The sequence below is a fragment of the Phyllobates terribilis genome, unplaced genomic scaffold (genome assembly GCF_046119375.1).
Source record: "Phyllobates terribilis strain yellow unplaced genomic scaffold, ASM4611937v1 Scaffold_2__4_contigs__length_985480577, whole genome shotgun sequence".
Taxonomy (NCBI): Eukaryota; Metazoa; Chordata; class Amphibia; order Anura; family Dendrobatidae; genus Phyllobates; species Phyllobates terribilis.
Window position 1 is genome coordinate 105,120,943 of NW_027362762.1, and position 17,967 is coordinate 105,138,909.

A 17,967-nucleotide genomic window follows, 5' to 3' on the forward strand; every position below is an offset into this window, starting at 1 on the left:
GCTAACGGTATCCCAGACACAGGGATCAGGCCTCTTGCCTTCCTGTGTTTCAAAACCACCCGGATATATATCTCCTCTGTGCGCACAGGACCTGTGATGATGTCACAGTCATGTGATCAGTCACCTGAAGGGGAGGTACGTGGTCAGCCAGAACACACCCCTCTCTGACATTTTGGCAATGCAGCAAGCCGCTGCATTACACCCTGTATTTGATTTTGTTGTACAGATTTAAAGCAGCTTTTTTAGTGCAGAAAAGCTTTGATTCCGCATTTAAAAAAGCAACTGCGTTTTTACATGTGTCTTTTTCAGGCTTCCCATTGAATCCAATAGAAAAAAAAGACACCAAAAACGAACAATTTGACAGGGTCTTTTAGACACACAGTGGGTAGGAGTTTTTCATGAAATCACATCAACTTTGCTTGGACAGATAAGAACAGCAGATTTCTGTACAAAAAAATGCAGTATTTACGCTACATGGGAACACGGCCTAAGTTTTGAAAAGTGGTTGTAGGTAACCATAGAGGTGACCCCCCCTAGGAATCACAATGAGTAAAAGAAGTCTATAAAATAGTCAAGTGGAAATCATTTTCATCCAGTCACGATGTTTCAAGTGATTGCACTAAATATCCACAGGAATATGTTATAGCTGATGAACGATAAGTCGTCTCAAATGACAATATGCAAAATGATCGAAATGTACTTTGAGACATGATTATTGAAAAGTACCAGTAAAAAACACGACCATTTTTGATCAACTCTAAGAAAAAAAAGGTTCTGTAGACTAATGATAAAATTAAAGCTTCTTGACTTTCAAACAATGCTCTGACTACACGGTCTATGGTGTGCCAACGTCCAGGTCTGTCTTCCCTGTAGAACATGGAAGACATGAGAAGGTTGAAAGTAATTGAGTAGATATAGGAAATACTAGGGAAAAACCTGGTGAAGTTTTGGAAGAAGAGTCTTCTACACCCACGCAAAGATTTAAAGGGGTTGTCCAGGCTTGGGTTTCAAGTATATTGTGACTATGTGACAGCAGACTTGTGAATCCTCTCACATCGCGCTGTCAGGATTCTCTGGTGTCGGGATCGGACGGCCATGTCCCTGCAGGTATGTGATTTGCATACTTCCGACCACATTCCGACTAGACGTGTCTGGCCTCGCTCAATTCATTTGTAATGAATGAGGCTGCGCACGTCTAGTCGGCAAGTGACCATATGTATGCAAATGGCAGCTGTCCACTCCCAGTGCCGGTATTGGAGAATCCTGACAGTGTGCAGTGTGCGCACTGTGAAGACTCACAACTCTGCAGTCACGAAGAGTGACTGGAGGCTTGAACCCCAAGCCTGGAGAACCCCTTTAACAACATGGTCCAGACCGCAATCTAAATTAGATTTATTTATAGTTGGTCCAATCTGAAAGCTAGTGGCTACACAATTCTGAAGGTGAAAAGCAAAACCAGGCAGCCAATAACACTGGTGGTTAGTGTAGTTAGTGTAGGTAGGTTAATGGTGGTCCACCTTTTTTTTCTCCTGCTGCTCCTTTCATCATTGCCTGGGTCTCCCGCTGGTCTGACGACTGTGTGGGTTGTGCCTACCATCAGCACATTTGTCCAAGGTGAGCCTATTACCGATACCCTTCTCTGGACAACCATTGTTGCCATACATTTCCTACATTTTTTTCAGTACTAAAGCACCTTGTCTTTTTATTTATTTGTAGGTAGACATGTCTTCATAGCAGTGTTCCTTAACTCCAGCCCTCAAGAGTCACCAACAGATGTTTCCATGTTTCCAGGATTTACTTAGTATTGCCCAGGTGATAATTCCATCACTTGTTCTAAGAAATCCTGAAAACATGACCTGTTGGTGGCCCTTTAGGACTGGAGTTGAGGAACACTGCTATATATGCATTCTCATACAGGGAAAGCGGTCAATCAATTAGTTACTCCACCCACTGGACTGCTAAGAGTATGTGCATACGATGTCTTTTTTAGGCAGTAAGAAGAACCTAAAAAAATAAAACATAATGCGCAGCAATGTAAAAACAACATTGCTCTGCACATGTTCAGTCACTTGTTAGTTCTGGTAACCATTTCAGGGTTCAGAAACCATGAAGCGGTTAAAAGAAGTAGCATGTTTATTCTTTATAGCTCAAAGTATAAGTGATAAGATGCCGGAGGCAGAGGTGTTGCTAAAAAAGAGAGCAAAACGGCCAGAGAAGCCACTTCAGGAAAAAGATGGCCGGCTTTTTCCTGAAGCTGCTTTACCTAGGAAATACCTTAAGCCGGCAAACTGGAAATTTAAAGGGAATGTCAGTAAGATCAACTCTCCTAAACCATCTATATGGGCTTGTAGGTCATAGAAATATGAATGATACCTTGATATCTGTGATCTGATGTCTTATTCCAGAGAAATCCACATTGTTCTTATATGTAAATGAGCTGTTAAGATCTATGGGCCGGACATAGATCTCCCTGAGAATCTGCCTCCAGAGATTATTGTAAATGAAATGAGGAGTTACCAGTATGAGACATGTAATGACTGACAGTCTGCTCTCCTGATCTACTTGTATCATACTGATAATGCCTCCTTTTATTTAAAATAAGCTCTGGAGGCAAATTTTCAGGGAGACCTACCGTATATCCGGCCCAGAAATCTTAACAGCTCATTTATAAATTACGAAAAATGTGGATTTCTCGGGAATAAAACATAGAATTCTAGATATCAAAGTATCATTTTATTCAGCTTCCTATGACCTACATGCCCATATAGACGGGTTAGGTGGGTTGATCCTACTAACAGATTCCCTTTAATCAATGAATGCTAATCTATAGAAGCTTTTACCGTAAACCTATATATCTGCTCAGTTTTCCTTGCTTTATTGCATCATTTTTGCAGATGAGACACCATCTTTATTGTGGCAGGTTTCTTTAGAAAAAAGCAAGAATGTAAAAAATGATCTACCTATCTGAATTGTTATTTAGGCGTGAGCACACACCATTGTTTGAGAAGAACTTTTGTCCACCCTCTAATAGCAGTAAAGTACAGGATGACCATAGTACAGCACTTTTCATGATTACAGATCTCAGTAAAGATGTCTCGATAAGACGTAACAATGTGTTCTGGCACACTTACTCAATGTTGGCATGCTTCAAAAAAACAATTCACATCTCCAGTTAGCCAGATTTCATGATTTAATGAGTCCATCTGTGAAGAATTATTTCTGTGCTCAGTGTTATTTCATCTTATTTCTGAACACGTAATCTTTTTTTAACCTCTTAATGACCAGAGCTGTTTGCTCATAAGTGAACAGACACTTTGATGCATGTGGCGTTTTAACGGCCCTAACCTTTTTTTTTCCTGGGCTTCCAAAATAATATTTGCAGTATCATTTTGGTTATGTATTTTTTATTTTGTTTTATTTAGCGTAACATATACAAAAATATACCGTAATTTTTTTTTTTAATTTTTAGTTTCTAATGGCATTAGAAACTATACCATGTACCATATACTATACCATATGTATAATATGGTATGGTATAATATGGTATAATATATAATGCTTCTGTCTTCTATTTGGGGGCCATAGTTATATCCGAAAGCTAGGTGCCTGACCGACTCTTGCTAGATTACATGAGAAAGAGCTTTAAACCCACATTGTATATTTAAAGATTAACCATCATTTTAATTTTTATTTCATAAATCAATATGACATATGTATGTCTCCTGAATATATCTGTGACTTAGTCTCCCGGTACTTACCTGCACGCAGCCTCCGATCCTCTCAAGATCTCCTTCTCTACTCCCCTCTTATCTCCTCTTCCCACAATCGCATACAAGATTTCTCCCGTGAATCCCCCCTTCTCTGGAACTCTCTACCCCAACACATCAGACTGTCGCCTACCATGGAAACCTTCAAAAGGAACCTGAAGACCCACCTCTTCCGACAAGCCTACAACCTGCAGTAACCACCGCTCCACCATACCGCTGCACAACCAGCTCTACCCTCACTTACTGTATCCTCACTCATCACTTGTAGATTGTGAGCCCTCGCGAGGAGGGTCCTCTCGCCTCCTGGACCAGTCGGTGACTTGTATTGTTCAAGATTATTGTACTTGTTTTTTATTATGTATACCCCTTTCTTTTCACATGTAAAGCTCCATGGAATAATAAAAGGTGCTTTAATAATAAATAATAATATAAATATAAGCAACTTTGTAATATATCTTATCAAAGAAATCTGCTACTTTTTCCTCCTGGGCTGATCTTCTCAATTCAATAGTAAAAGCAGTAAAATCTGTATTCAGTGAAGACAGATTTTCCCATTACTGAGATAAGAGATGACAGTTGGTGGTAATAAAATTCTATGGGAGGGTAACTAGAGGCACAGACAGACATTCTGCTGCACGGTCTCCTAAAATGACAGTTACACTTTAACTTTTTTAAACCATAGATTTAAAGTATAACTGTCGCTTCAGGAGAACTTGCAGCAGAATGTCGGTGTCTTCCTCTAGCTCCTCCCCCTCTATTGAATCTTATAAGCACCAACTGCCATCTCCGATCTTAGTAATCTGAAAGTCTCTCTTCACTGAATATAGATTTTATCCATGAGTGGAGTGAAAAATCAGACCAGAAGGAGAAGGAAGCAGATTTCTCTTATTAGATATATTTCAAAGTTGCTTATTTCCATTTGCACTATTGATTTATGGAATAAAAATGAAAACGACGATTACTCGTGTCTTACACATGTTACAGCATTATTCTTTATCTATCACTGGATCCTGGAGGCAGTACTTATGTAGTATTAGTTTAGTAGCGTGTGGTCACAGACTAATTGTGAAATTTCTTTAAAGTACAGATAAGTTAGTCTATATTTAAATGGGTATTTTCATCTAAGCAAGTAATTAACATACTACTAAGATATAACGACACTTCACCCGTCAGTCATACTTAAAGGACAACTAGCAATCACAAGATCAAAAGAGCCCAACGCAACTTTCGTCATCCCTATAACACTTACAAGAGGTTTATCATTGTGCACGGGGTAAGCAAGTAAGCTTAAAAACACTCCAGACGAATCAGTGTCATTTTGGGTGCAGGGGCTGAGGTATGGCTCATGATGTAATCTTTCTTTTACAGGATATATCATGGTGCATTACCTGAATAATCTGAGCGGCTAGTTCCGGGGTGCCATGCTTTAGATCAAGTCCATTGATTGCCAGGACGCGATCATTGCTGTGAAGTCTCCCATCCTGAGCAGCCAGTCCTCCTTCTAGGAGGTCCAGAATGAAAACCCCAGATTCATCAGTCCTGCGCACCAGTTTGATGCCGAGCTGCTCGCTTGTCCCCCTTTTATTTAGAGTGACATGGAAGCTTTCTTCTCTCTGTAAATTGCTGTCCATGTGGGCTTGTGTTCTGCTTCCAAAGCGCCTCTCTCGGAGTACGGTGAGATGAAGCACAGTACATGGTTGGGACAGGACCACCCTGGCGTAGTTATGAGATACATTGCTAATGTCGAAATTATTCACCTGTTCAAAAGAAAAACAACATATTAATTAAGATCCAAAATGCAAAAACTATGTCCACCCTTTTACAACAGTTTTCCATAGTACCAATAATATGATGAAGCAATTTGTCCTAAAGGGGTTGTCCACTATTTGGATAACCATTTTTTAAATGCCCGAGTCCTCTGAATAAAATAAGAAAAGCTTATACTCACCTCTCGCACTGGCGCCGTTTGAGCGATGTCTGGCGCTCGCGTGATATTATGTCATGTAACCACTGCACCCAATCAATGGTCGCTGATCGATTGCTGCTCATCAATATTCAGCGCGAGAAGACATCCGCTCTGATGAAATAGTACAGATTGCAGCCATTGATTGGCTGCAGCGCTCAAATGACATAATAATAACACGTGATCGCCTGGAGATCCAGCCCCGACATAGCTGAAAAGACACCGGTCCAAGAAGTGAGTATAAGATTTCCTATTTTACTCATGGGACGCAAGCATTTAAGAAAGTGTTGTCCAAGTAGTGGACAACCCCTTTAAGATTTTTTGATTCGCTTTGCGTCTACAGCTTTTATATATCTCCAAAACCAAGTATAGTCTGATTTTGCGGTTACACTCTCCTTTACCTGTCCCCTACGTCTTGGTATCTTACTGAATGTAAGAAGTAGGAGATTATTATTATTCTTTAACGACCTTCAGCTCGATCTCGAGCCATGGCGACTTGATGGATGAACGCTCTGTAGAAAGATCGATCTTGTGCAAGCCTAGATAGGTCAAACAGGGTCTTCTCCGCTGTTATCTTGATTGTATCCAGCCATTGGGTTGCTGGTCATCCTCTTCACCTTGGTACTTCTATCCTTCCGACCATGATGTCCTTCTCCAGTGACTGCTCTCTTCGTATGATGTGTCCAAATTAGGCAAGTTATACAGTATAGAGAGTATGATTGCTGGATCAGACTACATAAAATTTGTCAGTAGTCTGTTACCATAGAGACACATTGGTCTGCAGTAACCACAGAGTCAGACGGAGAATAGTTTAGTTAAATTCTGCACAAACCTGAGAGAAATAATATTGCGATATACAGTAACCCATCGGCTAATAAATTATGGAGTTATTCTACTGCTTCAAGGAGGATAATATCCAATACAGAGAAGCAACGAGGCACCATGGTTGGAGAGCATCTCTATAGCAAAAAGCTGCAGTGCCTCCATACAACCTCCTGCCCATGGCTCTGTCTATTATACAACCATGTAGGTGGCTCCAGTAGCAAACACCACCTCAGCGTTGGTACATGGCTGGTCAGCTATGTCATTTAAAGGGGTATCCTGGACAAGAAAAAAAAATGTTTCTATAAGTTGCAGCGCTGCTGTTGTCCATGAGATGAGGCTGTGTAGGAGTTGCAATACCTGACACTACCAATGGACAAGAAGTGGCGCTGTTCCTGAGAATAAAAGACTTTTTTTTATCTTGGATAACCCCTTTAAAGGGTTATTCCTATATTCATAGCTTTTTTTTTCTACTGAGCTTGTAAGCACTGGTTTAAAGCTGGCCAGGACTGCTGGAGCTTGTTGTTACCTCCTATTCCAGGCCAGATCAGTGTAGTGCTTACAAACTAGACAACAGCGGTGGTCTGTCTCCTAGGTAACGGGCTGTAAACAAAAGAAAAGTGTTGTTATCTCAAGAACGGCTGCAAATTTTAATAAACAGTAAATTGTAAAAGTGCTTTTTTTTAAAAAAAAAAAAAAAAGCACCATCCGACCACATTCATTTATGAAGATGGGAACATCCCTTTAACAAGGATGGATTTCTAAGAGGATAGGCATCGCCTCTTCCAGGAAGCTGCTATTTGTTTTGTCCTTGTTTTTTTCTTACCACCATTATTATTGAGACAGATTTTATATAACACAGCAAAGTTAGGAAATGGGAACTATTTAAAGCCCAGACATCAGCAGTCTCCATCGACCAGAGAATAAGGAGCAATTAATAACATCTATTTACACTGTGGCATGTTTCCTCTTACTTGAAGTATTTGGTCACCAGCCAAGAGTCTCCCATCCCGGGCAATGATACCATCACGATATATTTCCTGTATGACGATGTTTATTAAAGGGGTCTCATTACCGCCGACGATGCTGATCCCCAGCTCGATGTATGGGTTGGATCGGTGTATTTCAATGGTAGTGATTTCTCCTTCAGGCAGGCTAGCTGGGGGATGCATAGCTGTCCAGTACACAAACAAAAACACAACAATATCAATAGGATGCTTATGGTTCAGTGCCATCCCGATCAATACACTGCAGAGATCAATACTACTCCACATGCTGCATCACATTCACAGCTATACATTATGTACTAGAAGCAAGACAAGAAACATCTCTGTGGTCCATGTGCAGCAGTAAACAAGTTGTATTATCCCCCAAAAAATTACAAATCACCCATGTAAATAAAAATTTTTACTCTCCAACCTAAAAATTAAATAATTAAATAAATATTTAGATAATGGCGTTGTCTCCCGTGACTTGACACCATTTCTTTACTCTGCTGTGTATACAACCCCTGGCAAAAATTATGGAATCACCGGGCTCGGAGGATGTTCATTCAGTTGCTTAATGTTGTTGAGAAAAAGCAGATCCCAGACATGGCACAAAACTAAAGTCATTTCAAATGGCAACTTTAGGGCTTTAAGAAACACTAAAAGAAATCAAGATTAAAAATGTGGTACTCAGTAAGGGTAATTTTTTTCAGAACAAGCAGAGGGAAAAAATTATGGAATCACTCAATTCTGAGGAAAAAATTATGGAATCATGAAAAACAAACACACAAAAGAACACTCCAATACATCACTAGTATTTTGTTGCACCACCTCTGGCTTTAATAACAGCTTGCAGTCTCTGAGGCATGGACTTAATAAGTGACAAACAATACTCTTCATCAATCTGGCTCCAACTTTCTCTGATTGCTGTTGCCAGATCAGCTTTACAGGTTGGAGCCTTGTCATGGACCATTTTCTTCAACTTCCACCAAAGATTTTCAATCTGGACTATTTGCTGGCCATGACATTGACCTTATGTGTCTTCTTTCAAGGAATGTTTTCACAGTTTTTGCTCTATGGCAGGATGCATTATCATCTTGAAAAATGATGTCATTATTCCCAAACATCCTTTCAATTGATGGGATAAGAAAACTGTCCAAAATATCAATGTAAACTTGGGCATTTATTGAAGATGTAATGACAGCCATCTCCCCAGTGCCTTTACCTGACATGCAGCCCCATATCATCAATGACTGTGGAAATTTGCATGTTCTCTTCATGCCGTCATCTTTATAAATCTCATTGGAACGGCACCAAACAAAAGTTCCAGCATCATCACCTTGCCCAATGCAAATTCGCGATTCATCACTGAATATGACTTTCATCCAGTCATCCACAGTCCACGAATCCTTTTCCTTAGCCCATTGTAACCTTGTTTTTTTCTGTTTAGGTGGTAATGATGTTTAGCTTTTCTGTATTTAAATCCCATTTCCTTTAGGCAGTTTCTTACAGTTCGGTCACAGACATTGACTCCAGTTTCCTCCCATTCGTTCCTCATTTGTTTTGTTGTGCATTTCTTGTTTTGGAGACATATTGCTTTAAGCTTCCGGTCTTGATGCTTTGATGTCTTCCTTGGTCTACCAGTATGTTTGCCTTTAACAACCTTCCCATGTTGTTTGTATTTGGTCCAGATTTTAAACACAGCTGACTGTGAACAACCAACATCTTTTGCAACATTGCGTGATGATTTACCTTCTTTTAAGAGTTTGATAATCCTCTCCTTTGTTTCAATTGACATCTCTCGTGTTGGAGCCATGATTCATGTCAGTTCACTTGGTGCAACGGCTCTCCAAGGTGTGATCACTCCTTTTTAGATGCAGACTAACGAGCAGATCTAATTTGATGCAGGTGTTAGTTTTGGAAATGAAAATTTACAGGGTGATTCCATAATTTTTTCCTCAGAATTGAGTGATTCCATAATTTTTTTCCCTCTGCTTGGTCTGAAAAAAATGACCCTTACTGAGTACCACATTTTTAATCTTGATTTCTTTTAGTGTTTCTTAAAGCCCTAAAGTTGCCATTAGAAATGACTTTAGTTTTGTGTCATGTCTGTGATCTGCTTTTTTTCAACAACATTAAACAATTGAATGAACATCCTCTGAGCCCGGTGATTCCATAACTTTTGCCAGGGGTTGTATAACATTGTATACACACACACACACACACACAGAAATCAAGCATTCCCCTGTACCGGCAATCTGCTGCCTCGGAGTAACCCTTGACTCTGCCCTGTTATTCAAACCCCACATCCAAGCTGTCGCCACCTCCTGTCATCTCCAGCTCAAAAATATTTCCAGAATCCATTCCTTCCTCAACCCTCAATCTACTAAACTGCTTGTGCATGCCCTCATCATCTGCCACCTCGACTACTGCAACATCCTCCTCTGTAGCCTCCCTGCTAACACTCTCGCACCTCTTCAGTCCGTTCTTAACTCTGCTGCCTGACTTGTTCATCTCTTTCCTCGCTACTTCTCTGCTACCCTCCTTTGCAAATCCCTTCCCTGGCTCCCAATTGCCCAGCGTATACAGTTCAAACTACTAACACTGCCCTACAAAACAATCCATAACCTCTCTCCTCTGTACATCTCTGAACTAATCTCCCGATATTTTCCCTCGCGTAACCTCCCGTCCTCCCAAGACCTCCTTCTCTCCTCCACACTTATTCGTTCCTCACCCAATCGCCTCCAAGACTTCTCCCTAGTATCCCCCATCCTCTGGAATTCTGTGCCCCAACACGTCCGATTATCCACCACATTCGGATCCTTCAGATGGAACCTGAAAACCCATCTCTTCAAGAAAGCTTACAGCCTGCGATGACCACGCTGCCTCCTCAATAACACCAGAGCTACTGCAATCCCCCAACCTATTGTCTCCTTCCCCCTTCCTGTAGACTGTAAGTCCGCAAGTGCAGGGTCCTCTTCCCTCTGTAGCAGTCTGTCATTGTTAGTTCATTTACTGTAATATATATCTGTATTTTGTATGAGATCCTTTTCTCATGTACAGCTCCATGGAATCAATGGTGCTATATAAATAATAATGCACACATACACCCCATATATATTATATATATTAATATATATACATATATAAATATATATACACACACACTATATATATGTACATACACACACACACACACACACACATATACACTGTATATACATATATATATATATACACTGTATATAAACACACACAAACGCACAGTTTACTTTATCACTGTCACGTTCACCAAATATTAAAACGTAAGTTGACTTTTGGAGCATTATGTAACACCTGCACAGGGAACTGTCAGAGCAGCTACCAGTATACTGGAACTTACAGATACTAAGAAGAGCTTTGCAGCTGCTGTTAAACAGGGACCTACAGACATTAACTGTTTTTCCCCTGAGCTGCAGTGGACTACAATTCCCAGGGACCCTTGTTTCAGTCAGATGACACAGCCTAGAAGGATAGAAGGAGAGAGAGTGGATTGGAGGAGAAGGGACTTGGGGGAGGGAGCTGGGCAGGAAGTGAAAGTGAAAGTTCAGAGGGGAAGGAGCGTGGCAGCTTGCTGTGAAAGATGGAGCGGTGAGGATATGCGTTCCTCTACACTGCAGAGTGTGGCGGCCACCTCTGAGATACCCGCGCTGCTGGAGAGAGCGCGGTCCTGTCACCCTCTGAAACAAGTTACATCAAGGACTCGGAGAGTTCTGCCGGCACTCCCACTGTATAAAGGCCTGAATCCTGCCGCCCCCAGTGAGTGCCCTTCTGAGACTTGTGGTTCTACCAGCGCTATTTACAGTGAGTACACTACAACCCAGACTATTGACATTAATATTCATCTAAGTGCACCAACGGTTCTAATTTGCGCGCCAACATCCGCGGCAACTGGGCCCCAACGTTTGGACTGAGTTAATACAAAAAGGGAAAACCTGCTACTTTATATTTGCAGGGTCGGAGTAGAAGTAGATTGTGATGTGTATATGACTTTTATAGAGCACCGTTACTTGTATTGTATGTTATTTCTTTACACCCACCTTAATTCTTCTGCATAGTAATAAACCTGTTAAATGGTTTTACTCCTGTTCCCTGTGTGTGTACTGAGCTGTGGCCGGGGCTTCCCGAATCAGCCCCTGGCAGAAGATAACCGTCCTTCTGCAGTCCCAGAGAGAGAGCTCCAATCAAGATTCGGGTGGAGGCACTGCGCCCTAGAGAGGTGAGACCCCCCCATAACACCCAGTGTACCGTGGTAGCCCTAAAGGGGTGTTACAATTATAATAAGGCCTCGCTCCTACTTGCGTATAAATTGGACTAGTGCAATGCAAGAAAAAAATCGCGTTGCACTTGTCCAATTTATAGGCAAGTAGGAGCGAGACCTTATTAGAATGCAGAAGGTTGTCTTGGTCAGAATGAGGGAGTGTTTATTCAAATAAAGTATTTTTTCTGTGTGTGTGTTTTTATTTTTGATTACTGGGTTAGTAATGGGGTTGTGTGATAGACACTTCTCCATTACTAACCCCAGGGCTTGATGGCAGCTGCGATTTTTGACAAATCATAGCTGACATCAACCCCAACTACCATTACCCCGATTGCCACAGCATCATGGCAATCCAGGGCAAAACCTATCCAGGCAAAGCGGCAGAAATGACACATCTAACATGATGCGCCACTTCTGGGGTGGCTGTGTGCATGTATTTTCAGTCTGGGAAGGGCCCAATAACCATAGACCTTCCCAGCCTGATAATATAAACCTGCAGCTGTCCGCTTTACCTTGGCTGGTTATCAAAAATAGTGGGAACCCCTGTCTTTTTTTTTTTATTATTTATTTAATTAATAGGTTAAATAAGGCTAAGCACCCTTTAGTGCCACATGAAAGGCATTAAATGGTGCTAGTTAATTATATGTAAGGGGCTTGTGAAATTGCATGTCTATAGGATATATATCTACAATATCTATCTATAAGATTGTTTTATTAGTTTGTAAGCTAGCTTTAAATTACATAGAGATTACAGTATGTAAAGAATGATGTTAAAAAACGCATTGCATACACATGTCTTATGGATGTAATGCGGATGCTAGGTGAGAAAATAATTGCACACTTGCATGACATTCGCATGACACTCGTGCTACTCAACATCGGAGAAATTTTTTTGACGCAGATGCGAGCGAGGCCTAAAAAACAATTCAGCTTCTTTCCCACAACTAGTCAGCAGAGTACATATTGTTCTCTGAATCTACACAGAATACCAGCGGCCATAAAAAGCAGCTTGCGATCTGCAGATGGACTTGAATAATTTGAAATTCCTTGCAGAGCTGCCACTTAATAATATGTCATTGCTTTATTTGGTGTAAAAGCCGCTATTTTCCTGAATCCCACGCTGTTTTTCTTTTGTTCTTGCGCCTCTCTATTCCCAAGATATGATCCCTCTCATTCCCGTATATAAATCTAATCTTGATAGCCAAGTGGGCATGGTCCTCAACTCTTCTGTATAGAGGTGGGTCTTTATGAGGACAACGCCCACTTGGTTATCAAGACTAGATTTATATGCAGGGAAGAAGGGTCCATATCTCAGGAGCAGAGAGGCGCAGGAAAAAAAGAAAAACGCCAGATTCAGGAGAACAGCGATACTTACACCAAGTAAAAAACCTATTTATGGAAAGGGGTAGGTCCTCTTTAAAAGTGTTTATAGCTGCAGCTACAGCTCAGTAATATATCACTGCACCTCATAGGCTTTACACGGTTTAGATCTTTAGGACCATATAAAGACCGAGTAACGTAAACTAAATAAACGATCCACAGAATTATGAAGAGATGATTTTCTTTCCCAGAGAATTTACTGATTCAGCCCAATTATTGATCACACAGCAAGTTTATGTAGTGTATTCCAGGAAAGCCCAGCTACTAATGACTCCCCAGAAACATAAGGACAGTATAATTTATTAGCAATATATAAAATTAAATAGAACCAGTGGGAACGGAATATTGCAGATGTAGTGAGAGTACTGTAGGGTATGTATGAATTTCTTGGACAGTACATCAGAAAACATCATGTGTAGTGGAAATTTGAATTGATTTTCACCCTAGTGGAATAAAACTGTATGCATGAGGTCTGATGAGATCATGTAATGATAGTTTGGAAGGTTGCAAGCCCCAGATTTTTATGCTACTACTGTAATGAAACGCATATAGTAATATTTTATATGGTATTTCTGGGAAAGATTTATCATTTAGAAAATACGCTCCAGAAGTAGGGAACGCTGTGCCTTTCTGCAATTCTAATGGCAGAATAAATGAGTAAATGTGACATGCAGAAGTAGTGCTGTTGCTTCAAAAGCATCTAGCAACTAGTGGGGTTAACACAGTCACAGGAAGTGGTTTGCTTCAGAAGCATCCAGCAACTAGAGGGGTTAATGCAGTCACAGGAAGTGGTTTGCTTCAGAAGCATCCAGCAACTAGAGGGGTTAACAGTCACATGAGACAGGGAGTGGTTAGCAGAACCCCAGGAGGATTGTGGAGAACTTGCATACTATTCTGGCAGCAGCCGAAGGGATGAGTGGCGTGTGTGATCTGTCTCTCACAGAAGTTCAGGCAAGTGAACCATTCCAATAAACAGTGAAGCTGGGCAGAGGTCAGAACCCCCCCCCCCTTGTACTGGTAGTTGATAAAGTCTGTCATCGGGCAGGAAGATAAGGACTGGAAGGAATTGTGTCACAGGGATCATCTCCCCCTCCATCTCTCTGTGCTACAAGGAATGCTGTGCACTACTGTGCCTTTGTAAAGAAGCTGTCACTGTTTATGAAGCCTGTTGCTTTAAGAGACTTGATGTTACACGCATGCCGCTAGGTTCAGATAGGGGCGAGACAGGTTACATGAATTCTTTGGAATCCTGGGGGGACCGTTACTCAGGGCGACCATAGACCATATGCTGCAGCTTCTCTCAGGCACACGGGGGTGTTGACCCTCAGGCACAGACACGTAGGTTGTATCACTTGCTGAGCAGACACACTTGACAAGAGTCCTCATAAACAGTAGAACAGTAGCATTTAATAAGAAGCCGCACAGCCAGTGCAAGTTAAGTCTTATGAGCAACAGGCTCCAGTGACAAACAGTTTCCTTAGCAGCACAGCACTTCACAGTCTTCCCAGTAGTACAGGACAGCACAATTCTAATGCAAAGACACATTAATGAACACAGCATTCTTTACAGCACAGTGAGATGGAGGGGGGAGGGTTTGCTGAGGGAGATGATCCCTGTGACACCATTTCTTCCAGTCCTTATCTTTCCACCTGACAATACTCCGCACTGTTAGTTCAGGAACTGTACCTGACCTGTGCTTAACGTCCTCCTGACTTGAATCCTTTTCACTTGCAGGGGCACTTCTGTGAGATACAAAACACACACACCACCTTTCTCTTCAGCTCCAGCCAGACAGTAAACAACTTCCCCACAATCCCACTGGGGCTCTGCTAAAACACACCCTTCTCCTGTGACTGTGTTAACCCCTCTAGTTGCTGGATGCTTCTGGAGCACAACACTTCCTGTCTGCTGTGCTTGTGTTACTTCTAATAGTTGATGAATGCTTTTAAAGCAACAGCACTACTTCTGCATGTCACACTCTGCAACAGCACTACGTCAGCATATCACATTGACCTGTACTGGATGTGCTCTTATATTAAATTCTACTGTTCACCTATTCATGAGGACTCTGTCAAGTGTGTCTGTGCCAGCAAGTGAATACATCTTATGCCTCAGAATGCTGCAATGTATGGTCGCCCTGAGTAATGGTTCCCCCAGGATTCTAAAAATTCATAAAACCTGTGTCGCCCCTATCTAAACCTAGCGGCGTGCACGTAACATAAAGCAGTCTTTATTCTAAGGATCGTGTGCGTCTCAGCAGTTGGACCAAGGGTGGACATATTGGTGCAGCCAAAGAGGTAACGTGACCACTACCATATCCAAAGCAGGTGGAATTGTGCATTATGAGCAGCTATTGGACTGCAAAGGGGCCATATACTGTTCTTGCACAGGAGCCTCTTTTGTCCATGTCCATTCCTGAGTTGGACCCTCACCAATCAATATTACATGACTTACTTTAGTGGGAGAATTCAGTTGTGGACATGTTCTTCATAATTTGGTAGGTCCTTTTCTTTATTACCCCTGTAGGGACTAAGAAAGCCCTTGGACATTGGTGTATCGAAAATCCTATCTGCTTCAATGAAACCTGTTAAGACAATTTTACTACTGGATCCAACTATAGAAATAATATCTGCTCTGCAGTAATCCAATCTGCCAGTGCTAAAAAATCAAGCTTTGAAGCCACATGTAAATTAGCCTGGAATTGCATTGTGGCGTGGTGATACTGTCTCTACATATGGACACACCCCTAATTCACCTCTAAGCTAATTTCCATATGGTTTCTATGCTTAATACCTCAACTCTGGCCCATTAGATTACTACAAGAAAGGCATAATTTTTTTTTAGCACTAGGACTTTGAGACTATCAGTTTCAGAAGTAAAATCATTCTATGGGCAGGTGCAGACTGCCATTTTATCAGTCCGAGTGCAATCCGATGAAACATCGATTCACACCCAGACCAATGTTAGTCTATGGGGCCGTGGATATGTCCAATTTTTTCCTTGGACAGAGTCTGTCCGAGGAAAATAAAAAGCTCCATGTCCAAGTTTGATCCGATATTCGGATCGCACTCGGCCATGCAAGTTAATGAGTCTGTGAAAAATAGCGGACTGCACTCGGATGACATCCAATTTCTGTGCACTCAAGAGTTTGATCAGAGTGTCATTTGCGTAATCGGTCCGATTCTCTAAGATGACAGAATCTATGTCCCTCGGCCTCTACCCTAACAGCTTCTCATTAGAGAATATGTCTGATCATTCAATAAAGAATAACTCATAATAAAAGAAGCCAATTAGTGATCCCCAATTAATTTCTCAAACTAAAAAAATGGTAGGGGGTCTAGTGATTCCCACAAACAATTTATAGGGTTGCTACCTGGCTAGTAAACCAACAACTGATATTTAAAATTTGGGAGCTCTATGTCAAAAATTGTCATAAATTTTTCATAGTGTGACAATAGATCTACAGGCAGGTTACTTCCCATTTTATTGAGTGCCTCCCCTTTGGCATGCCCTCTCAGCCCAGCGTACATCAGCAGTGTCAGGAATTGATCAGTCGTAGGACGTTTGTAGGTTGGAAGTTGTAGAAGACAAGTCAACAGAGAGCACAAGACACACACAGTTTGCAGCTGGAAAGGAGAATACGGCTGAAGTTGAAGGAAGAGAATTCTGACTTACTCAGCTCATGTTCACACACAGTTTTTTGAGGAGTTCAAAAACTACATTTTCAAGAGCAAAAACTCTTTTTTTGGAGGGGTTTTAGGAAGAGTTTTTTTTTCTTTTTCTGAAGCATTACATGAATCAGTTTTGAAGAGTTTTTGCAGCCTTTTGATTTGACAGTGCCTAGTTTAGAGAAGATTCCTTCACGCTATGCTTTAAAGAAATGATATGCAATGTTTTTATCCACAAGGTGATTTTCAATACCTCTTCAGGAAAAATAAAAAAAAAGCTAAAAAAAACCTCATCATATGAACAGCAAAGTAGAAATAAATAGAAATAATTTTGCAAGCTATTTTGAAGCTGTTTTTGAGGAGGATTTTGGAAAGGGTCTGCTTCAAAAAAAACTGAAATGGAAAACAGAGCTTTTTATTGTTATCACACCAGAAACTGGAGTAACAAAAAGTTGCACATCATGACACATGCCATTTGTAATTATTATGCTTTGCTTAGATAGCCCTATCATATTCCTCAACCCTTTACAGACATAATCACTGTCCAAAATGGGGCTCACAATCTAAATTCCCTATCAGTATGTCTTTCAAGTGTGGGAGGAAACTGGGGAATCCAGAGGAAACCCATGTAAACATGGGGAGAACATACAAACTCCTTGCAGATGTTGTCCTTGGTGGGATTTGAACCCAGGACCCCAGTGCTGCAAGGCTGCAGTGCTAACCACTGAGCCACTGTAAACTTCCTCTGGCACTCATGACACTTTTTCAAGAAGTGGCAGGGCCACGCATGGACTGACACATATACCATAGTTTATTCCAGAATGTATCGAATGCTTTGTTGGTGGAATCTTACATAGCAGCATTGCTTTTAAGGAAGCATATGGCACCTGTTCAAGCCGGCACATGGAGTCCTGTACAGAAATCAATACGTTGCTATTTAGCCACTGAGCCATGAGCATGAGGCCTTAGGATATGTGCACACAGAGTCTTTTTGCTTAGTTTTCAAAGCAGAAACTCAAAGTTTTTGAGGAGTTTTTAGATTTAAAGGAGGATTTTGAAAGTTTACATTTAGTTTCCACTC

The 17,967-nt window shown here is 41.2% G+C and overlaps 1 protein-coding gene across 1 annotated transcript in view; it reads right to left on the reverse strand.

The window, feature by feature from the left end:
• Positions 1 to 17,967, reverse strand: part of LNX2 (ligand of numb-protein X 2) — a 188,595-nt gene that overhangs the window by 35,834 nt on the left and 134,794 nt on the right. Inside the window, exons 4-5 of the mRNA XM_073662469.1 lie at positions 7,527 to 7,726; positions 5,156 to 5,524 (exon numbers count right to left, since the gene is read on the reverse strand). Of these exons, the coding sequence (XP_073518570.1) occupies positions 5,156 to 5,524; positions 7,527 to 7,726 (569 nt within the window). The remainder of the gene's footprint in view (positions 1 to 5,155; positions 5,525 to 7,526; positions 7,727 to 17,967) is intronic.